Genomic DNA, 25,001 nt, shown 5'->3' on the forward strand with positions numbered 1-25,001 from the left:
AAGGTACAAACTACCAGTCATATAAGAAAGAAATCCTGGGGATGTAATGTATAGCATAACAACTATAGTTAATAATACCTTATTTTTATATTTGAAAGTTGCTAAGAGAGTAGATCTTAAAAAAATGTTAAGGATTTTTTTAACTTTGAAAGGAAATGCTAGTTAAAATCATGTATGCTGATCCATTTAATTACTGTGCTGCTAAAATCACTTATTAAATGTGCACTATTATTAGGGATCTGGTACAGTTAATTTCCTTAGAATCTTTTTTTCCACAGAAAAAGAACATTTCATACATGAGTTCTCTGAAGAAAGCATGTATTTTCCTTAGTACATATTATTTTTAAGCTATACCTTTAGGCTACTGTAACTTAAATGCTGTGAATCATCTAAGTAGGGAAAGACGTATCAAGTAGAAGACTTTAAAAGCCACAAATTTAAAATTCATAAGTATTGAAAACCATGATTTTGCCTTCTCTAATTCTTTTTTAGTCCATTAAGTATTATATGTTTTTCTTCTTTCCTCCCTCCCTCTCTTTCTTCCTTTATTTTTAAACTGATTAGTTTACTTTATGGCATCATTCTCTCAATGTGACATAGGTTGAGGATTCAATCTCTGTTGAAAATTACCCAGAAATACATTCTTTTGTGGTCTTAGTGTATGCCTTGATCACAGGGAAGAGAAGCGTATATCATAAGTACTTGAAAACATATATATTGAACTAATGTCATCAGTTTTATCTTTTTGTATAAAAACTGTACCAGTTGGGTTGAACTTGAATACTTAGAGTCAAAGTTGTCAACTAAGAGTTTATGAAAAGTTTCAGGGTGCTGAAGTACAGTGCACTTTCTGAAATTGTATGCAATTTTTTGTGTATATGTGCTTATGGCATTTTTCTAGGAATAGGATCCAGAGCTTTCACCAGATTCTCCAAGGGGATTGTGACCCAAGCACCTTAAGAACCACTGGGTTAGAGAATCAACACTATTTATTCTCTGTCTTCAGAGAACACACTAAAGGCCTTTATTGACGTATATTTATATATTTTCCAAATTTTGCTTTTACTTACTGGATAAACTATTAGTCTAAATGTTCAGGTGTCATGTTAAAATAAGAGAATTAGCTAGATGAATTCTAAGTCCCTGCCCCTTTAAAAGAAAACAGAAAACAAAGTAGAACAGTTCTGACACTAGAAGATGTAACTGTCCTAATGTGTATGGTTATTTTGAACTGGGGAGGATATCAGTATACCTCCAGTAGAAGAACTGAGAGGGTGGTACTAGAAAGACAGGAAAATACTGGAAACATGCAGTCCAACCCTCTTTATTGGAGGGGGTGTGGGGGAGAGTCTCCTCATTAGGAAAATCTCCATTTTAATGTTCCATGTGAATCAGGTGGGGAATTGCTATCACTATGAATGGCTGGCACTTTGAGAAATGTGTTAAAGATATTACTGTGTCCTTGGATCTGCTGCTCAGATTATTTATAACCTTCAGCAAATATCTTCCATCTGAGTCTCGGTTTTTTGTTTTTAATCTCTAGAATAAAAATATACATGCATAGATTTGTATGTATAAGATTGGACCAGAAATATCAAAGGTACTTGGGAGAGTGTGTGGTATGGTAGGTAACAAGGGTCTGAGCTCTGGGGTCACAGACCTGGATTTACTACCTGACCTATTTGGGTTCAGAAGGGAAAATGTTAGCAAGTGAGTGCCTTAGATTAAGGTAAAATCCAATTTAGAAATAGTAGAATTACTAGAAGTTGAGTTGTTCAGCAGTGCTTGAAATGTTTATTATTTAATTCAAATGACATATCCTATAACATTCCCTAATGGAGCTACTTTGATCAACATACACTATTGATACTATTCAATTAAACTTGTTTACAAAGTATCAATAAAATGACTTCTGAATTTTTAAAAAATTTAATTGGAATATAGTTGCTTTACAATACAGCCACTATGGAGAACAGTATGGAGATTCCTTAAAAAACTAAAAATAGAACTACCATATGATCCAGCAATCCCACTACTGGGCATATACCCTGAGAAAATGGTAATTCAAAAAGATACGTGCACCTAATGTTCATGGCAGCACTATTTATAATAGCCAGGACATGGAAGCAGCCTAAGTGTCCATCAACAGATACATGGATAAAAAAGATGTGGTGCATATATACAATGGAATATTACTCAGCTACTGAATGGTTTTTGAAGGTTCTGGAGCATTAATTCCTAAAGAGAAATTACTATCCTAGCAGTGCCGCTCCACCTAGTGACAGCTCCATACAGTTATTAGGCTTTAAAAAATTCCCAAGAGTATTGTCATTCAATTTGAGGCTAAACCTTTGTGAGGAAATTAAGGGCAATGTATTTTTTCCCTGTGTAAATAAAATCCATTTCCAATCATTGAAAAGCTTACCTCCTATTAGAATATTCAGTAAATTATGTTCATGACAATTAGCATCCTGATTCAAGTGCTTAAGACTGCTTAAACTTCTTAGATTATTCACATTTTTTAGGTCCTATCCGGGTAAATAAAAGATTTTTTAACTCAAAGAAATAAATGTGAGATAAAACTTTTCTCATATAATTTATATACATAAACAATGTTCAAGACTGAAAGCCATTCTTGAGACCTTTTTTCTGTGCAATTGCTTATATGCTAAAAAGGTTTTTGAACATAAGAATCAAAAAGTTGCTGTTGGGCCTCCCTGGTGGCGCAGTGGTTGAGGGTCCGCCTGCCGGTGCGGGGGATGCGGGTTCGTGCCCCGGTCTGGGAGGATCCCATGTGCCGCGGAGCGGCTGGGCCCGTGAGCCGTGGCCGCTGGGCCTGCGCGTCCGGGGCCTGTGCTCCGCAGCGGGAGAGGCCCCAGCAGTGAGAGGCCCGCGTACCGCAAAAAAAAAAAAAAAAAAAAGTTGCTGTTACAGATGAACTCTGTCACTTAACAACTCTGTGACCAGTGATACTATCAGGCAACTCTTTCGTCATGGGTGTAATAATTCAACATTTGATTTACACCATCACTTCACTTCTGGCTGGTGCCAGGCATATCATGCATAGTCACTCATAAACCAGGTATGAATTTTTTCTCTTTGGTCAGATGTGGGTTGAGGGAAAGGTAAATGGTGTAGTAAGAGTAAATGGTCTAAGTGTGAGCTCATGTGATTAACTTGCCCATCCTGAGTCCAATCTTGTATAGACCACTTCCACTTGACATGGCATGCCGCTGGGCAAGCCTAACCTGCACTGGGGAAGGGAAATGATGTCAGAGAGAACTGACAGCGGCATTTCTGGCTGTTCAATTTGCATGAAGATATGGCTGGATATGACAGCTAATGTTTTGACTAGAGGATCAGAGACTTGAAGACTATGAGATAAGAAACCTGGGAACCAGAAGCTTTAGAAAAGTATGTGGAGGGACATATCAGAATAGGCCCCAAGTGGGAGGCTATTTGTGTCCTGTGTGAAAGCTTATCAAAAGGCCTCTTCCAGGGGCTTCCCTGGTGGTGCAGTGGTTGAGAGTCCGCCTGCCGATGCAGGGGACATGGGTTCGTGTCCCGGTCCGGGAGGATCCCACATGCCGCGGAGTGGCTAGGCCCGTGAGCCATGGCCGCTGAGCCTGCGCGTCCGGAGCCTGTGCTCCGCAACGGGAGAGGCCACAACAGTGAGAAGCCCGTTTACCTCAAAAAAAAAAAAAAAAAAAAAAAAAGGCCTCTTCTGTAGGGAAGGCTCTTAGGTAGACATGGCCTATCCTATACTGTGGATATTGATTAGCTTCTTTCCCCAGCCATCCTTGCTGAATTGTGTTACATTCTGGGAAAATTCCATCAGCTTAGTTTTTCAGTCTTTAGCAGTGTCCTTTCTGCTGTTCAACCCATAGATTAATCATAAGTAACCCTATTTTTAATTTCTTATCTTTGTTATAGCAACCTATTTTTGAAGTATAGTTGAATTACAATGTTGTGTTAATTACTGCTCTACAGCAAAGTGACTCAGTTACACATATATATTCTTTTTCATTATGGTTTATCACAGGATATTGAATATAGTTCCCTGTACAGCAACCTATTCTTGTTGCAATAGATGCAACTGCCTCACCAATCTCTTACAGAATGTTACTTATAAAATTTTTTTAATTTTATTCCATAAGCGGACTTTTTTTTTTTTTTTTTTTGGCCACACCACACAGCTTGCAGGATCTTAATTCCCGGCTTGAACCCAGGCCACTGCAGTGAAAGTACCGAGTCCTACCACTGGACTGCCAGGGAAGTCCCCCAAGGGGTCATTCTTGATTGTTGGACTCGGTGCCCCTTTGATGGTGTTAAGTATCCCTCAAACGTTTAATGCTTGGTTGTTTGTTTTTTCATTTATGAATTCTTATTTACCTGTCTGTGAATCTAAGTTCTAATTCTGGTGCCTTTTCTGGCAAGAGGAAGGTGTGCTATAAGCTCCCCAGGGCTCTGCTCTGTCAGAATTCTAATTAGGTCTGAGCTCTTGTCTTTAGCCAGAGGTCTGTGCCACAATCAACTGTTCCCTTAAAAGAAATTGTTTTTTTTACTCTGATGCTCTTAGTGGATATGACATTATTTCAGTTTCTATTGTTTCTCTCTCCAACCCTTATATTTCAACTCTCTCACTGCTGAGCCTCCATTCCAAAAAGGGAGTCGGGGGAATTCCCTGGCGGTCCAGTGGTTAGGACTCGATGCTCTCACTGCTGGGGCCCCAGGGTTGGATCACTGGTAGGGGAACTAAGATCTTGCAATCCAGGCAGCACAGCACCGCGCCCCCCCCCCCAAAAAAGGGAGTCGGGCTCAGTGTTTCCAAGTCATTCTTTTACTGTCTAATCCATGATCTCCTCTATTTGTCCTGAATTAAAACGTCTCTGGAATTGCTCTTACGTCTCTAGTAGTTTCCTCCTGCCCTGATCTGGGACATAGGTTTTCTTGTTTCTCTAACAACCTAATCCCATTTGTTTTCCACCTTTTAGGAAGTCTTCCACATTTGTTCATCAGTGGCACCCTTTTTATTTCCTAGAGTCCACTTAAGGATTTACTCTACTATCAAAATATAATATGGGGTGGCACAGTGGTTAAGAATCCGCCTGCCAATACGGGGGACACGGGTTCGAGCCCTAGTCCAGGAGGATCCCACATGCCACATGCCACGGAGCAACTAAGCCCATGCACCACAACTACTGAGCCTGCGCTCTAGAGCCCAAGAGCCACAACTACTGAGCCCGTGTGCCATAACTACTGAAGCCCACACTCGTAGAGCCCATGCTCCACAAGAGAAGCCACCGCACCGCAATGAAGAGTAGCCCCCGCTCCCCACAACTAGAGAAAGTCCGTGTGCAGCAACAAAGACCCAACACAGCCAAAAATAAATAAATTTAAAAAATGATTCTTTAAAAATATATATATATATAATATGAACTATTTCATGCACACAATAAAGATTCTAATATAATGAATACCCATGTGCCCACCAACCCAGCTTGAGAAATAATATATCACAAAAAGCACTGAAGTAAGTGTTCCCTGTGCATTCCTCCACTAGAAATTGTTTAAAGGGATTTTGGACAGGTAAAGTAGGTGAAAATGATCAGTTTGCCACATCAAGCCAATCACCACCGAATTAAAAAATTCAAAACCAAGATAGAAAATTGTTGGAGAGAATTATCCTATCTTGATTAGTCATTGATGTAAACCCTAATCCTCTACTGACTTAAGGTGTATATTATGCACAGCCAATGCTAGAACACTGTTTCCATGCATGCAATTTGCAGCACAAAATTATAAACTCTAATGTGGCTAAGTTCTTGCTCAATACTTCTAGTGAATCTCAAATCAGGATCTTTTAACATCTTTCAAAAATAGATAACTTTGTTATTATTTAGAGCTAATGTTAAATGTTCTCTTTGAAGTCAACTTACTGTATAATATTAAAACATTATCTCTAGCAATAAAGTTTCAAAATTAGGCAGGTGTTAAAACTGATGGGAGCTTCAAGGCTAGAGATAAACGATTAGCATCTATATTCATTAATTTCAGAAATGAATTTTTAGTGTCTCAAAAATGAGCACTAAGAGACCTACACCGTGGACAGAAATCAGTGTACTGTAGTAAGCATGTGACACACACATTATTCTCAGCAGAACATAATGGGAAACTTCAAGCTAGGGCATGTTTTGGAAATGCAGCTTTGAGGAATGCCCCAGTTCCTCATATGAAAAACATCTTGGTTGTTGATGATAGTATTCTGCCTGCAAGATGAGGTCCTGGTAAGTCAAGGAAAGCCCTTTAAATGGTGACTTACCTTTATACCTCTAACTGCATCACCCTGAAATTCTAGCACAGTTACACTGTATGGTTGCAAAAACTTCTTTTATGCCACCAGCAACTTTTTGGTACACTCTCCACAGATTATATGCTAGTACCTGGGTATCACACAAACACAATCAATTTGCAACTCTGCAATGATAACAAGTAATGTAACTAGCCTAGGTCTAGGAAGGACTGACCAGGCCCTAACCTAAAACAGATCTTCTTTGATTAGGTCAAAAATGCATTTACTACACCTCACCTACCAAACATCATAGCTTAGTCTAGCCTACCTTATACACGCTCAGAATATTTACATTAGCCTAGAGCTGGGCAAAATCATCAAACGCAAAGCCTATTTTATAACTTAGTGTGGAATATTTCATAATTTATTGAATATTGTGCTGAAAGTGAAAAACGGAATGGTTGGTGGGTACAGAATGGTTGTAAGCATATTGGTTGTTTACCCTGACTGGGACCTGTGGCTCACTGCTGCTGCCCAGCATCACAGGAGAGTAACATACCAAATATCACTAGCCCAGGAAAATATTAAAGTTCAAAATTTGAAGAACAGTTTCTAATGAGTGCATACTGCGTTCACACCACTGTAAAGTCAAAAAATCTTTAAGTCGAACCATTGTCAATCAGGGACTGTCCATATAATCCAAACATAATTGTAGTGGACAGCTCTTTCACCCTGCCCAGCATCTGTCTCTTCACCTTAATTTTCCTTTGGGAAACTACCTTCTTTCACTCTAGGCTATCTTAGTAGGGCTGTTAAAATCCCTGAAGCCATGGGGTAGGCACATGATCCAAGCTAAGGTAAAGAGATTGGCAGGAACTTGATTCATGAGCCCAATGACACAAGAATTTCATCCTAAAAAATGGTATAGTATTTTTATGAGTGAAATAATACATTTCTGCAACACAGTACTGACCAAAAACACTTTAATAAATTAGCTTTGGTCTTCATCCTTTCAAACTTAGGCTAAGTAAAAAATAAACATTACATACACATAGATTAGTTTTTCCAACTTTAGTATATACAAATGACAATTTAAAGATGAAATACTTAGTTCTAGAAGAAAGAGAGAAATCATATCAGCCTGAAAATACTCTGGCCAATTCCTAGTCAGTCACACAAAACTACCTTCTAAGGAAACCTGACCAGTGAGACAGTTAAGTTTGTGCTTTTAGCTATAAAGAATTAAACTTAAAATACACTCACTCTTTCATCTTCTAATGAAAGATAACTTAGTCTCGGAAACAGCATAAGCATTGTTATAGTAAGTCTAGCTCCTAAATGAAAATTTGGGCTGAGTTACAGTTTACTTACTAACCTAGCTAAGAAACCTTTGAAAATCAGCCATGGATCAAAGTATTTACATAAGTTCAAGATGTTATCTTATGTTAGGATGAAAGGTAACACAGGTCCTTAACTTCCTTTAAAAAGAACACTGAAAATTAAACCTTTGTCACAGTCAAAACTTTCAGAAACGTTTCTTAAATATCAAATTTCTCTTCACAGATGCTATGTCCATTTTCTTCATAATCTTCTCTTGTTACCACCATATCTTCAAAATCATCATTCTCTGATATCAATTTTCCACCTTCCCAGGCATAAGTAATAGGGCTAAAAATAAAGGTAAAATAAGTGAACCCAGATGATTTTACAGAACTGAAATGCCAGAAACATTAATTAGTAACTAAAATGTGGCAATCTCTACCCAACCTGATTTAAGAGAAAATCATTTAAAGTGTGAAAATAAGCATAAACTTCATAGAAGTAAAGCAAACTCGGAAAGGAAAGTTGGTCACCACTACAAGTAAGTGTTCTTTTTATTTTCCCTGTGCCCTGAATTTATGGGCCTTCTACCTTAATAAAAAACAAGAATACAAGCAAAATACAAAAAAATGCATAAAAAGAAAAACACTGTAATAACTGAGTCTAACTTTTGTACATGGCAAAGACATGTCATCAAATCAATTCACCCAGCAACCAATGAAATAGATATTATAACTCCCACTTTATAGATTTGGAAAATGAGATTCAGAGAGGTTAAGACAAACTAGGATTCAACTTGGAACTGTTTTCACACAGTCTGTGCTTTTGCTCCTATACTTTGTTGCCTCTAATAAATGAGACATTTAAAAACCACAGTGCATGATAAACTTGCTACATGGTAGGACATGGACAATAAGTAAAATTAGATCACATCAAACTTTTAGTTTAATTTTATGTACAACCAAGGTAATTGGTTGTAATTCTGTGTAATTGGTTGAATTTGTGTAATTCTACTTCTACTCTTCCTCTCCCCCAATTCAGTTTTAAATATGAAAAATGATAAAGAAAAAAGTGTTTTCCTTATTATATTACATTTCCTAACCTTAAAAAAAACTAAATATATATCTATCTATGAAATCAGATGTGCAATAAAGATTTGATGAATAAAAGAATAAAAACTATTTCTATAGATCCCTTGGCCTATAATGTATGCATGACTTACACTTAAAATGCAGGATAAAAATCCAATATGCTTCATATTCTAAAGAGTGTATGAACATTAATGCTGATAAAAATCATTCCAATATCTAATGATAATTTATTCTTTTATCTGATAGCTATAAAACTAAGTGATCAGATGAGGGCCTTCTGTTAACTGCTATTAATTTTGAAAAATTCTTCTTTAGCTTTGAAACAAAACTCTAAAATTAAAAATCAGGTATGTGGGGTCTTGTTTGCAACTCTGCCGCTTAAAACAGTGGAGCAGCGATGGGGGATTATCTAGACATAAATTTGGTGAGAACTTCTGCCTCCAGATAAAGAGAACTGAATTTTAGTCTGGTTACTGCTATTAACTTATCATAAGACCTTTGCTAACTCATGAGCCCTTGTTTACTTACAAATAAGTACACAGAAGAGGATGATCTATAAGCCTTTCTTACAACTCTAAAATTATACCTTAATTATCTGCTTTTTCTCATAAAACAGGATAGGGGGTACATATAAAATAGTTTTGAATTTAAAAAAAAGACTACTTAAATGTAAAAGTTTAAGTATTTAAAATTATTTTAAAACATTCCAAAACAACTTACCAATTGACATTATTTATCTTGGCTAAATTCTCATATTTCTATTCTTCATAGACACTCTCAAGAAATGGCATATCTCAGATAAATCAAATACATAAAGTTTTTAAAATTTATTTTATTTTTTATTTCTTTTTGGCGGTGTTGGGTCATCATTGCTGCGTGCAGGCTTTCTCTAGTTGCGGCGAGCGGGGGCTACTCTTCATTGCTGTGCATGGGCTTCTCATTGTGGTGGCTTCTCCTGTTGCAGAGCACAGGCTCCAGGCGCACAGGCTTCACTAGTTGTGGCATGCGGGCTCAGTAGTTGCAGTCCACGAGCTCTAGAGCCCAGGCTCAGTAGTTGTGATGCACGGGTTTAGTTGCTCCGTGGCATGTGGGCTCTTCCTGGACCAGGGCTCGACCCATGTCCCTTGCACTGGCAGGTGGATTGTTAACCACAGCGCCACCACGTAAGTCCCAAATAGAATAGATAATAACCTAACTGCTTTGCCTGTAAAAAATCTCCAAGAGGGCCTCCCTGGTGGCGCAGTGGTTAAGAGTCCGCCTGCCGATGCAGGGGATACGGGTTCGTGCCCCGGTCTGGGAGGATCCCATATGCCGCGGAGCGGCTGGGCCCGTGAGCCATGGCCGCTGGGCCTGCGCATCCGGAGCCTGTGCTCCGCAACGGGAGAGGCCACAACAGTGAGAGGCCCGCATACAGCAAAAAGAAAAAAAAAAAAAAAAAAAAAAAAAATCTCCAAGAAATGAGGACTGATTCACTATAGGGAAGTGATCTTACATTAACTGAGCACCCATTATGTACCAACCATAATGGATGCTACTTCACATACTTCATCCCCTTTCATCCACTGAAAGTAAAGTTTATCATTTTTTTATTTTTATTCTTTAATTTTTATTTTTTTATACAGCAGGTTCTTATTAGTCATCAATTTTATACACATCAGTGTATACATGTCAATCCCAATTGTCCAATTCATCACACCACCATCCTCACCCTCCCACGGCTTCCCCCCTTGGTGTCCATACGTTTCTTCGCTGTCTCAACTTCTGCCCTGCAAACCGGTTCATCTGTACCATTTTTCTAGGTTCCACATACATGAGTTAATATACGATATTTGTTTTTCTCTTTCTGACTTACTTCACTCTGTATGACAGTCTCTAGATTCATCCACGTCTCAACAAATGATCCAATTTCATTCCTTTTTATGGCGGAGTAATATTCCACTGTATGTATGTACCACATCTTCTTTATCCATTTGTCTGTCAGTGGGCATTTAGGTTGCTTCCATGACCTGGCTATTGTAAATAGTGCTGCAATGAACATTGGGGTGCATGTGTCTTTTTGAATTATGGTTTTCTCTGGGTATATGCCCAGTAGTGGGAGTGCTGGATCATATGGTAATTCTATTTATAGTTTTTTAAGGAACCTCCATACTGTTCTCCATAGTGGCTGTATCAATTTACATTCCCACCAACAGTGAAAGAGGGTTCCCTTTTCTCCACACCCATTCCAGCATTTGTTGTTTGTAGATTTTCTGATGATGCCCATTCTAACTGGTGTGAGGTGACACCTCATTGTAGTTTTGATTTGCATTTCTCTAATAATTGGTGATATTGAGCAGCTTTTCATGTGTTTCTTGGCCATCTGTGTGTCTTCTTTGGAGAAATGTCTACTTAGGTCTTCTGCCCATTTTTGAACTGTGTTGTTTGTTATTTTAATATTCAGCTGCATGAGCTGTTTATTATTTTGGAGATTAATCCTTTGTCGGTTGCTTCATTTGCAAATATTTTCTCCCATTATGAGGGTTGTCTTTTTTTCTTGTTTATGGTTTCCTTTGCTGTGCAAAAGCTTTGAGGTTTCATTAGGTCCCATTTGTTTATTTTTCTTTTTATTTCCATTACTCTAGGAGGTGGATCAAAAAAGATCTTGCTGTGATTTATGTCATAGAGTGTTCTTCCTATGTTTTCCTCTAAGAGTTTTACAGTATCCAGTCTTACATTTAGGTCTCTAATCCATTTTGAGTTTATTTTTGTGTATGGTGTTAGGGAGTGTTCTAATACCATTCTTTTACATGTAGCTGTCCAGTCTTCCCAGCACCACTTATTGAAGAGACTGTCTTTTCTCCATTGTATATCCTTGCCTCCTTTGTCATATATTAGTTGACCATAGGTGCGTGGGTTTACCTCTGGGATTTCTATCTTGTTCCATTGATCTATATTTCTGTTTTTGTGCCAGTACCATATTGTCTTGATTACTGTAGCTTTGCAGTACAGTCTGCAGTCAGGGAGTCTGATTCCTCCAGCTCCATTTTTTTCCCCTCAAGACTGCTTTGGCTATTTGGGGTCTTTTGTATCTCCATACAAATTTTAAGATTTTTTGTTCTAGTTCTGTAAAAAATGCCATTGGTAATTTGATAGGGATTGTATTGAATCTGTAGATTGCTTTGGGTAGTACAGTCTTTTTCACAATATTGATTCTTCCAATCCAAGAACATGGTATATCTCTCCATCTGTTGGTATCATCTTTAATTTCTTTCATCAGTATCTTATAGTTTTCTGCATACAGGTCTTTTGCCTCCCTAGGTAGGTTTATTCCTAGGTATTTTATTCTTTTTCTTGCAATGTCAAATCGGAGTGTTTCCTTAATTTCTCTTTCAGATTTTCCATCATTAGTGTATAGGAATGCAAGAGGTTTCTGTGCATTAATTTTGTATCCTGAAACTTTACTAAATTAATTGATTAGCTCTAGTAGTTTCCTGGTGGCATCTTTAGGATTCTCTATGTATGGTATCATGTCATATGCAAACAGTGACAGTTCTACTTCTTCTTTTCCAATTTGTATTCCTTTTATTTATTTTTCTTCTCTGATTGCTGTGGCTAGGACTTCCAAAACTATGTTGAATAATAGTGGTGAGAATGGACATCCTTGTCTTGTTCCTGATCTTAGAGGAAATGCTTTCAGTTTTTCACCATTGAGAATGATGTTTGCTGTGGGTTTGTCGTATATGACATTTATTATGTTGAGGTAGGGTCCCTCTATGCCCACTTTCTGGAGAGTTTTTACCATAAATGGGTGTTGAATTTTGTCAAAAGCTTTTTCTGCATCTATTGAGAGAATCATATGGTTTTCCTTCTTCAATTTGTTAATATGGTGTATCACATTGATTGATTTGTATATATTGAAGAATCCTTGCATCCCTGGATAAATCACACTTGATCATGCTGTATGATCCTTTTAATGTGTTGTTGGATTCTGTTTGCTAGTATTTTGTTGAGAATTTTTGCATCTATATTCATTAGTGATATTGTTCTGTAATATTTTTTGTAGTATCTTTGTCTGGTTTTGGTATCAGGGTGATGGTGGCCTCATAGAATGAGTTTGGGAGTGTTCCTTCCTCTGCAATGTTTTGGAAGAGTTTGAGAAGGATGTGTGTTAGTTCTTCTCTAAATGTTTGATAGAATTCACCTGTGAAGCCATCTGGTCCTGGACATCTGTTTGTTGAAAGATTTTTAATCACAGTTTCAGTTTCATTGCTTGTGATTAGTGTGCTCATATTTTCTATTTCTTCCTGGTTCAGTCTTGGAAGGTTATACCTTTCTAAGAATTTGTCCATTTCTTCCAGGTTGTCCATTTTATTGGCATAGGGTTGCTTATAGTAGTCTCTTAGGATGCTTTGTATTTCTGCGGTGTCTGTTGTAACTTCTCCTTTTTCATTTCTAATTTTATTGATTTGAGTCCTCTCCCTCTTTTTCTTGATGAGTCTGGCTAATGGTTTATCAATTTTGTTTATCTTCTCAAAGAACTAGCTTTTAGTTTTATTGATCTTTGCTATTGTTTTCTTTCTATTTCATTTATATTTCTGCTCTCATCTTTATGATTTCCTTCCTTCTGCTAACTTTGGGTTTTGTTTGTTCTTCTTTCTCTAGTTCCTGTAGGTGTAAGGTTAGATTGTTTGAGATTTTTCTTGTTTTTTTTTTTTTATAAATTTATTTATTTATTTTTGGGCGTGTTGGGTCTTCGTTTCTGTGTGAGGGCTTTCTAGTTGCGGCGAGCAGGGGCCACTCTTCATCGCGGTGCGCGGGCTTCTCACTGTCGCGGCCTCTCTTGTTGCGGAGCAAGGCTCCAGACACGCAGGCTCAGTATTTGTGGCTCACAGGCCTAGTTGCTCCTTGGCATGTGGGATCTTCCCAGACCAGGGCTCAAACCCATGTCCTCTGCATTGGCAAGCAGATTCTCAACGACTGCGCCACCAGGGAAGCCCTTTTCTTGTTTCTTGAGGTAGGCTTGTATAGCTATAAACTTCTCTCGTAGAACTGCTTTTACTGCATCCCACATGTTTTGGATCGTTGTGTTTTCATTGTCATCTGTCTCTAGGTATTTTTTGATTTCCTCTTTGATTTCTCCAGTGATCTCTTGGTCATTTAGTAAAGTATTGTTTACCCTCCATGTGTTTGTGGTTTTTACATTTTTTTCCCTGTAATTCATTTCTAATCTCATAACATTGTGGTCAGAAGAGATGGTTGATATGATTTCAGTTTTCTTAAATTTACTGAGGCTTGATTTGTGACCCAAGATGTGATCTATCCTGGACAATGTTCCATGCGCACTTGAGAAGAAACTGTAATCTGCTGTTTTTGCATGGAATGTCCCATAAATATCAATTAAATCTATCTGGTCTATTGTGTCATTTAAAAGCTTCTGATTCTTTATTTATTTTCATTCTGTATGATCTGTCCATTGGTGTAAGTGAGGTGTTAAAGTCCCCCACTATTATTGTGTTACTGTCGATTTCCTCTTTATAGCTGTTAGTGGTTGCCTTATGTGACGTGCTCCTATGTAGGGGGCATATATATTTATAATTGTTATATATCCTTCCTGGATTGATACCTTGATTATTATGTAGTGTCCTTCCTTGTCTCTTGTAACATTCTTTTTTTTAATATATAAATTTATTTATTTATTTATTTTGGGGTGTGTTGGGTCTTCGTTTCTGTGCGAGGGCTTTCCCTAGTTGCGGTGAGCGGGGGCCACTCTTCATCGCGGTGCGCGGGCCTCTCACCGCCGTGGCCTCTCCCGTTGCGGAGCACAGGCTCCAGACGCGCAGGCTCAGCAGTTGTGACCCACGGACACACCTGCTCCGCGGCATGTGGGATCCTCCCAGACCAGGGCTCGAACCCTTGTCCCCTGAACTGGCAGGCAGACTGTCAACCACGGCGCCACCAGGGAAGCCCTAACATTCTTTATTTTAGAGTCTATTTTATCTGATCTGATTATTGCTAATCCAGCTTTCTTTTGATTTCCATTTGCATGGAATATCTTTTTCCATCCCATCACTTTAAGTCTATATGTGTACCTAGGTCTGAAGTGGGTCTCTTGTAGAGAGCATATAGATGGGTCTTGATTTTGTATCCATTCAGCAAGACTATGTCTTTTGGTTGGAGCATTTAATCCATTCATGTGGAAGGTAATTATCAATATGTATATTCCTATGACCATTTTCTTAATTGTTTTGGGTTTGATTTTGTAGGTTCTTTTCTTCTCTTGTGTTTCCCACTTAGAGAAGTTCCTTTAGCATTTGTTGTAGAGCTGGTTTGGTGGTGCTGAATTCTCTTAGCTTTGCTTGACTGTAAAGCTTTTGATTTCTCCATCAAATCTGAATGAGATCCTTGCCGGGTAGAGTAATCTTGGTTGTAGCTTCTTCTCTTTCATCACTTTAAGTATAACATGCCACTCCCTTCAGGCTTGTAGAGTTTCTGCTGACAAATCAGCTGTTAACCTTATGGGAGTTCCATTGTATGTTGTCATTTTTCCCTTGCTGCTTTCAGTAATTTTTCTTTGCCTTTAATTTTTCCAATTTGTTTACTATGTGTTTCCGTGTTTCTCCCTGGGTTTATCCTGCCTGGGACTTTCTGCACTTCCTGGAGTTGGGTGGCTATTTCCTTTCCCATGTTAGGGAAGTTTTTGACTATAATTTCTTCAAATATTTTCTCTGGTCCTTTCTCTCTCTCTTCTCCTTCTGGGACCCCTATAATGCGAATGTTGTGGTGTTTAATGTTGTCCCAGAGGTCTCTTAGGCTGTCTTCATTTCATTTCATTCTTTTTTCTTTTTCTGTTCCACAGCAGTGAATTCCACCATTCTGTCTTCCAGGTCACTTATCCATTCTTCTGCCTCAGTTATTCTGCTATTGATTCATTCTAGTGTAGTTTTCATTTCAGTTATTGTATTGTTCATCTCTGTTTGTTCTTTAATTCTTCTAGGTCTTTGTTAAACATTTCTTGCATTTTCTCGATCTTTGCCTCCATTCTTTTTCTGAGGTCCTGGATCGTCTTCACTCTCATTATTCTGAACTCGTTTTCTGGAAGGTTGCCTATCTCCACTTCACTTAGTTGTTTTTCTGGGGCTTTATCTTGTTCCTTCAACTGGTACATAGCCCTCTGCCTTTTCATCTTGTCTGTCTTTCTGTGAATGTGGGTTTTGTTCCACAGGCTGCAGGATTGTAGTTCTTGCTTCTGCCATCTGCCCTCTGGTGGATGAGGCTATCTAAGAGGCTTGTTCAAGTTTCCTAATGGGAGGTACCAGTGGTGGGTACAGCTGACTCTTGCTCTGGTGGGCAGAGCTCAGTAAAACTTTAAACCCCTTGTCTGCTGATGGGTGGGGCTGGGTTCCTTCCCTGTTGGTTTTTTGGACTGAGGCAACCCAACACTGGAGCCTACCTGGGCTCTTTTGTGGGGCTAATGGCAGACTCTGGGAGGGCTCACGCCAAGGAGTACTTCCCAGAACTTCTGCTGCCAGTGTCCTTGTCCCCACAATGAGCCACAGCCACCCCCCCACCTCTGCAGGTGACCCTCCAACACTAGAAGGTAGGTCTGGTTCAGTCTCCCCTGGGGTTACTGCTCCTTCCCCTGGGTCCTGATGCGCACACTACTTTGTGTGTGCCCTCCAAGAGTGGAGTCTCTGTTTCCCCCAGTCCTGTCAAAGTCCTGCAATCAAATCCCACTAACCTTCAAAGTCTGACTCTCTAGGAATTCCTCCTCCTGTTGTCAGACCCCCAGGTTAGGAAGCCTGACGTGGGGCTCAGAACCTTCACTCCAGTGGGTGAACTTCTGTGGTATAGGTGTTCTCCAGTCTGTGAGTCACCCACCCAGCAGTTATGGATTTGATTTTACTGTGATTGCAGCCCTCCTACCATCTCATTTTGGCTTCTCCTTTGTCTTTGGATGTGGGGTATCTTTTTTGGTGAGTTCCAGTGTCTTCCTGTCGACGACTGTAAAGCAGCTATATCATTTCATTTTTTGTGAAAAGAAAAATGAGCATCCCAAAGGTGAAATAAACCTGGCAACCCAGTAGAACCAGGCTTTAAACTCATGTCTGCCTACAGACCTCTTTAACTGCAAACTAACTTCCGTGATTTGTTTCTATATAAGCCAACACTTACTTTTCAGGCAGCACAACAGAAACATCGTAATCTGTTGGAGTGAGACATCGAACTTCCGAGTAAACCCGATCCCTAAATCCCGGGAAAAGGGAATTTCCTCCTGTCAAAACAATGTTCTTAAAAAAATGCGGCTGCATTTCTTTTAAAAGAGAAAAATAGGAGAAAGAAAAAAGGCATTAGAAAATCTGTTTACTTATCTTTCTGGAGAAATGGGCATGAGAGATTAGGTAAAAGCAATTAGGGATGAAAGTTACTGGTTGGGAAACCATATAGTTTTTTATAACCATATAACTTATAAGATTTTGTAAGGAGGTTAACATTTATACAAATATACATATTAAACAGAAATATGACCTCATAGATCTTTAAAAGAAAGGCTAAGGTGAAGAGGTTGAACTACTAGCAACTTATTACATATACATGTAAGCTATACATAAATGAGTAAAATTCTAGTAGCAGACATTTGAAAATTAAAATTGTTCTCCTCTAAAATGGAGGAGGTCTTTATGTAGGCTGAGACTGTTAGCTAGTATAACGATGAAAAGGAGGTCCTTCATGACATTTTTAACTTGAAAATCCAAGTTTCCATGTTATCTGAGACACACATACATATTGTGCAACACTTACAATTGATAGTGAAAAATACTCAATCTATAATAATATTTAAAGAAAGGATCTTATGGTCTATACTCATTAAAGTTACATGGTAGCAAGTATTAAGTGACACATGGTTAGTCAATCTTAAAGGGCTACTAAGCACCACTGGGAAATTTATCAGGAATTGATAGGTACTGGCAATCCCACCTAATGCTTCTGGTCACAAAACAGGGACAGAGTACTGCTACGTCAATATTGAGTCTTACAACACAACATTAATACAGTGTAGTACAAAATGTTGTATATCTCATGACTGCAACTTTAGATAAAATGAGAAATCAATATGAAATATTAATATGAAATTAGTTGTGAAATAACTATATTACGGTGATGGCATTATCTGACTTTTTTTCATTTTTAATGGGAGGAAAGGACACTGCATAGGCAAGATTTTCTCCACTGCCTACACTGTTCCTTATGAACTAGGAAGACATTTTTAAGCTATAAAGGTACTCCAAAACTTTAGAACATTATTTAGTTAAATCATGCTTCAGGAGAACCCAGAAATCACTGTGAAGCACTATACTTCAATCTCATTAAAACTAACTTCCTGTATATTAATCGAAATGTAACAGAAGGAATAAACCAGTCTCATCAACAGCTAAAACCCATTAAATTGTTAAATTATAAATTTCTACTCTGTGCAAATATGGCTTAAATTAAAACTTTTTAAATGGATATAGCAATTTAATACTTATAAAGAGATGAATTTCTTCATATTTAAGCAGACCATAATTACTCTTCCTCTATCAAATTTATAATCTAGGACCAATAAAGAATTATTCAAGTAAAATAAAGTACAATAAAGAATTATTCAAGTTAGATCTGGAAATCTCTGCAAATAAAGTAGCCATTTGCTCAAATTATTTAGAAGAAACAGATGATTTCTCTAGGGTTCACAGAGCTTATGATTTTTAAAAAATATCATTACTCCTCATTATTTATGCACCTTCAGGTAAGTTCTGAATTGAATAGACAATAGCTTCTGGAATTCCCATTTCTTGAATTCCTATATCAGAAGGATTAAAGAGTATTTCTGGAACAGCAAATCTCTCATTGGCCAGACGAAGAATTTGTTCCCCAGATTTATACTTTCCACTTAACACCATTTCTTCTCTTGGCTTAAAGAAAAATAAGATGAAATGTTTAAGTTATGTTATCTAGCTCACATCACTAATAACATTTAGTAATATGTAATACCAATATATTAACCATGTTCTTAGAAGTTTCAGGATTCTCAAAAGTTAGAAAAATGTGGTCTCTGCTGTTGCGTAACCACACAAATAAATAACTATTGACTCTTAATATAGCTATTCCCCCAAAGATGATCTGGCTTTATTCCACACATTTTAAAATAGAAAGAAAGAAAAGGAGAATAGAGGAGAAGGAACTTCATAATCTACCTCTAAGAACAGAGTGATTCCAGTTTCTAAAGAACAAAGAACATACTCTAAATAAAAAACACTGTACCTTATGTTTCCACCACTATCTACTTTCACTCCCCTGGCCTTGCCTTAGATGTTTATTGGGCACTATGGTTTTATTCTATTAGGATTTCCCCTTTCCCTTGTGCAAAAAGCCTACATCATTAAATTTCTTTATTATTTATTCAATCTCTATTCAAAAACCAGTTTCCAAAATGATTTAACCAAATACATGGACTTTATCACTGAAATTCTTTTGCTATTTATTTTCTGTTAACCCACCCACTCTGTGAGCTGTGCTCCTGAAGGGGCCAGAAAAAAATAATCTCCTTCTACAGCATTCTACATCATTAAACTAATTGTCCCTGTCAATTGTACTAAGACTCAGCAGCTCTTCTAGATTGTTAAAGACATTAACTTCATTTGACTCGTATATGCAATTTTCCACCTGTAACAGAGTATATCCCAATCCTCTATATAAATATAAAAATACTTAAAATATATGAAAAGAAATATTAATAATTTATTGTTAAAGAGTAAAGTATATAAAAACTATTCCTTAATATAATTAGTCATCTACTCTCTGTTCAGGTTTCAGCTTCCTCAGAGAGGCTTCTTCTGACTCCCAAATAAAAGGTCCCTCTAGTATTCTTACTATCACTCTGTATTATCCCTTCATCATCTACACTGTTCGCCATCACATATCCACTACCCAGTATAGCATGCGAGTCAACAATGTGTGTTTGTTTTAGGCATTTTACATACATTATCATACTGAATTCTCATATAACCCGGTAAGGTAGATATATTTTCCTTTTACAAATGATGCAGTTGCACTAGGCAAGGTTATGTGACTTGCTCAAGATCATTCAACTAATAACTCAAGAACACGCAATACATTCCTCCTACTACATTGCCTCTCTTAACTTGGATATGAATGATTCTGATTTCTATCATTTGGAAATTCCATGCTTGAAACTTTCTTTTTAAAAAAATTTTTTTGGCCACGTCATATAGCATGTGGGATCTTAGTTCCCAGACCAGTTGATCAAACCTGCACCCCCTGCACTGGAAACATGGATTCTTAACCACTGGACTACCAGGGAAGTCCCTTGAAACATTATTTTTAAATAAAAATATCCCAAATTATGCAAAATTCACAGTACCCTAGGAAGAACAAGGAAAACTACACATCACTTTCAACCTGATTAAACTATGGTTGCACTAGCAAAGAGAAGAATATTATTTCTTCACAGATAAAGTATTTCAGGCAGAATGGAAATTACTTCCTATAAATTTACAAATTCATTTAAAAATGATATTGGCTTGAGTGTACAGGATATAACTCATATTGTCAACACTCAAAATAACTTGAGACAGATACAGACTTGGAGAATTTAATTTGACAAAACATTAGAGGTTATCTAGTCCACAGCCTTGATCATGTGACTGACCCAGGTCAAATATCTAACCGGGAGAAAAGCCAGAACTAGATATCCTTGCTGAATGTTACCTCTAAAGCCATTAATCATTAATATATAATCTGGAACTACAAGTATTTTCTGTTTCTAAGAGTACAATTTCAAAAAGATTTTTGTTTTAGACATAGACAAATGAAGGAATTTATAAAGGCTGCTGGGAGTTGCTATTTTAGTCAATGCAAGTCGTAATTACTGTACAGCCCTCATAAATTTCATTCCGGTACCATGAAAGAAATGTTTAAACTACAATGGCTCTGCAGAAAGGGGTAACAGTTAACTATGAGGGCAATTTTCTCAATTTAGGTCAGTAAAGCATTCATTACACTTTCGTAAGCATCCTCTTTCTGTTAAAAAATAAAACAGGAATTTCTATCAGTTGTAATCAGTAACAATATTACAGACCTTATTATTATTGTTACTATCATCAGTACTAGAAAATCAAGGTTGTAAGTTTTTCCTAAGTATTTTAAAATATTCTTGAATAAACTATCAAGGTCCAAGTTTAACAATATCCTAAGTATAAAGGCTCTCAAACAAGTATAATTCTCTTTCATCTTATGCAGTATTGTTTTTCTAGTTTCATAAGTATCTAATAGCCCTCATCAAAGATTTTGATTGTCAGGCAATGATGAAAACAAGTTAACCAAGTATTAAATTTAAAAAAATATATTTTAGGAGTAATCCTAACATATACAAAATATAACCATTTCTAAACCTTAAAAATTATTAAGATGTACACAATTTAACATGTATTGTGGTAAAAATTTTAACATTAATTGACAAAGTAAAGATTAAGCCATTATCTCTGAAATAAATATTTGATGTAACATTCCATCATCTGGTAAAAGTTCAGTCCAACTGACTATATCCACTCAACTGATGTTAAAGTGTACAAGTAACAAGGAGTCTATACTCAGTTAGTGAAGTGCAGTCATAACAAGATTCTGATCACAAGGCCAAAGGCCAAGAAAAGAGCTGTAAACAATACAACGTGGCTTCTGCCTTTTTGCTCCAAAGCTGATGAGTAAAACAATAATCAACTGGGGGAACAACCACGACTCTACTAGCTCACTATGTAAGGTGTAGGACTGAGAAATCAAGGCTTATGATTTGGGAAGGAAGCTGGCAGAGTTCAGCAGATAACGTCCAATAAACTGGTAAGTTCTCATTTGCAGGGCAGGAGAGAACTACATTTTAAAAAAGAGAAAGATTTCCAAACATAGTTGATAGTCCAATCATCTGGAAGAGATTTTTTTTCTTTTTTAGAGATTAAGTTTTCAAACTTAGGCACTAAGCATTTTCAGGGACAGGAACTGAGAACATGGATACCAATTGTTCTTCAAGTGACCCAGGTGATTTTTAGTCAGGTTTGGAGGAACTGGGAATTACTGAGACTTTACTCAGGGTCCATCCCTGTAGAAATACGGATTACTTTACCACCATGGGTCCAGAGTGCTATAAATTCTCCACAAGGTGTTTTATATCACTGGACTGTTTTAATCAGGTATAATAAATGAGGATGATCAAATGTGCCTAATGAGAAAGTGGCTTGGTATCTATATGTTTGGGGCAGTTTTCCTTGTCTTGTAAAGAAAAAAATATACCTTCCATATCCTAAGTGGGACATGGGCTTCCAGTGTCTCTCCCCAGTTCATGCCAGACAACATGATCCCATAATCTGTCACAATTCCCACTTCTGAAAGCCAGTCTCGGTCCTTCCACAAGGATATGTTTCTAAGGACATTACAGGATGATTTTGATTTTATAAGGACCTGGGTAGCCTTCTCCAAATTCTGATGTGTATTTCACCTCAAAAATCTGGCCACCAAATTTTTTAAATTTCAGGCATAAAAATAAGTATAAATAATTATATAAAACCCATATATCCGGACTTCCCTGGTGGCGCAGTGGTTAAGAATCTGCCTGCCAATGCAGGGGACACGGGTTCGAGCCCTGCTCCAGGAAGATCCCACATGCCGCAGAGCAACTAAGCCCATGCACCACAACTACTGAGTCTGTGCTCTACAGCACGCAAGCCACAACTACTGAGCCCATATGCCACAACTACTGAAGCCCATGTGCCTAGAGCCTGTGCTCCGCAAGCCCGTGCTCCGCAACAAGACAAGCCACTGCAATGAGAAGCCCATGCGCCACAACAAAGAGTAGCACCCGCTCACTGCAACTAGAGAAAGCCTGCGCACACCAACGAAGATGAAACGCAGCCAAAAAGTAAATAATTAAAAAGAAAAAACCCCATATATCCACCAACCATTTTAATGTAACTTCACAGATGTAACACTCCCCTTTTAAATTTGGTGTTATCATTCACATACATAGTTTTTATACTTTTACTTCATATTTATAAATTCCTAAACATAATAATTATTCTGAATAGCCTGAAATGGTTTACGTCCTTCTAAAACTTGCTTTTAGACATCATCATGTTTTAGACAGAAACACATTTCTGAGATTTATCCATGATGATCACATAGCTCTACTTCATTTTCACTGCTTATTTTATAATATGAATATATCAAAATTTATCTATTTTTCTACCATTAGTGGCTACCTAGGCTCTTCCCAATTTCTCACTCTTTTAATGTACACTACAATGAACATTACCATACATGTCCCCTTGAGAAAATATCTCCTTGTGCTTAAGTTTCTGACCAAAGATTTTTAACTTCCTACCATTCCTCACCAAGCCAGTAACTAGAAGGGCAAACTTCACATTTATCCAACCACAGAACTGATAATTTACCTGAGCTGCTCCAAGATAGGGAGAAATTACTTTGTTTTCACATCCAAGATAAACTCTTCTCAACACTTTGAAAATGCACTGGATTTTGCTGTTTTCAACTACAGTCTGATAGCAGAGCCTTGGGTCAGCTGTGTCAGTAATATTCACAACAAATAACCTACTTCTTTTTTTTTTTTTTTTTTTTTTTTTCAGTACGCGGGCCTCTCACTGCTGTGGCCTCTCCCATTGCGGAGCACAGGCTCCGGACGCGCAGGCTCAGCGGCCACGGCCCACGGGCCCAGCTGCTCCGCGGCACATGGGATCCTCCTGGACCAGGGCACGAACCCGTATCCCCCTCATCGGCAGGCGGACTCTCAACCACTGCGCCACCAGGGAGGCCCCAAATAACCTACTTCTAACTGGACTTAAACTAAGTCTTAAGGAAACACAAAAGGGTAAACCATAATATAGGTAATGATACTGTTAATCTCTAGATTTGTCCCATGTGCTATCATGGCAGATAGTTCTTTTTCTAAATAACTTTAGTAGAGATATTAACTAATCATTCATACACTGGTCCCTAGAGAAATGGCCACCAGGCAGGAAGGCAGTCGTCAACAACTCTGTGAGATTCCACCCATCCCAGCTGGATGCTGTTCAAAACTGACTGAGGTGGTCACTTGAAGAAATATCATTGAGTATTTTTTAAATTACATCACAGACTTAGAAAACAAACTTATGGTTACCAAAGGAGAAAGGTCGGAGGAGGGATAAATTAGGAGGTTGGGATTAACACACACTGTTATATATAAAATAGATAATCAACAAAAACCTACTGTATAGCACAGGGAACTCTACTTAATACTCTGTAATAACCTATATGGGAAAGGATCTGAAAGAGAATAGATATATGTATAACTGAATCACTTTGGTGTACACCTGAAATTAACACAACACTGTAAATCAACTATACGCCAATATAAAATAAAGTTTTAAAAATTACCTTACAAAAGCCCTTTTTAATTGTACTAAAGTCAGGCAAAACATAGTCTACCATTACTGTATTTTCTTCTCCTTTCAACCTGGAAAACAAAACATAGACTTAGAAATATTTTAACTATGTGTAACATTACCCAAGAATCAACTTTCCAATTCTTAGGTTACCATTATACATACTTGGCAATATCCATGTCTCTGTAAAAATCCTGAGACACATAGCATACATCTTCTTTCACTTGATTAATCACATGTGTTTCATCCATAACATGTAACTGCCTAAACAGAAAAAAAAATGGTAACATGAAATGAAAAAAATTTAGACCAACCACCAGTCACTCCCATCAGGAAACTTGCACAAGCCTCCTAGATAGCCTCATCGACCAGAGGGCAGACGGCAGAAGCAAGAAGAACTACAATCCTGCAGCCTGTGGAACAAAACCCACATTCACAGAAAGACAGACAAGATGAAAAGGCAGAGGACTATGTACCAGATGAAAGAACAAGATAAAGCCCCAGAAAAACAACTGAATGAAGTGGAGATAGGAAAGCTTCCAGAAAAAGAATTCAGAATAATGAGAGTGAAGACGATCCAGGACCTCGGAAAAAGAATGGCGGCAAAGATCGAGAAAATGCAAGAAATGTTTAACAAAGACCTAGAAGAATTAAAGAACAAACAAACAGAGATGAACAATACAATAACTGAAATGAAAACTACACTAGAAGGAATCAATAGAATAACTGAGGCAGAAGAACGGATAAGTGACCTGGAAGACAGAATGGTGGAATTCACTGCTGTGGAACAGAATAAAGAAACAAGAATGAAAAGAAATGAAGACAGCCTAAGAG

The 25,001-nt window shown here is 37.7% G+C and overlaps 1 protein-coding gene across 4 annotated transcripts in view; it reads right to left on the reverse strand.

Annotated features, from left to right (window-relative positions):
- Window positions 1-7,293: 7,293 nt before the first annotated feature.
- Window positions 7,294-25,001, reverse strand: part of ACTR6 (actin related protein 6) — a 35,642-nt gene continuing 17,934 nt past the window's right edge. For 2 of the 4 annotated variants that reach the window (XM_060112383.1, XM_060112381.1), the window contains 5 exons: window positions 24,333-24,431; window positions 24,160-24,238; window positions 18,461-18,632; window positions 16,855-16,993; window positions 7,294-7,960 (listed from right to left, as the gene is read on the reverse strand). In XM_060112383.1, the coding sequence (XP_059968366.1) occupies window positions 7,831-7,960; window positions 16,855-16,993; window positions 18,461-18,632; window positions 24,160-24,238; window positions 24,333-24,431 (619 nt within the window). In that variant the 3' untranslated portion in view covers window positions 7,294-7,830. The remainder of the gene's footprint in view (window positions 7,961-16,854; window positions 16,994-18,460; window positions 18,633-24,159; window positions 24,239-24,332; window positions 24,432-25,001) is intronic. The other 2 variants (XM_060112382.1, XM_060112384.1) reach the window with 2 other exon arrangements.

This window comes from Mesoplodon densirostris, chromosome 11, assembly GCF_025265405.1.
Source record: "Mesoplodon densirostris isolate mMesDen1 chromosome 11, mMesDen1 primary haplotype, whole genome shotgun sequence".
Classification (NCBI taxonomy): Eukaryota; Metazoa; Chordata; class Mammalia; order Artiodactyla; family Ziphiidae; genus Mesoplodon; species Mesoplodon densirostris.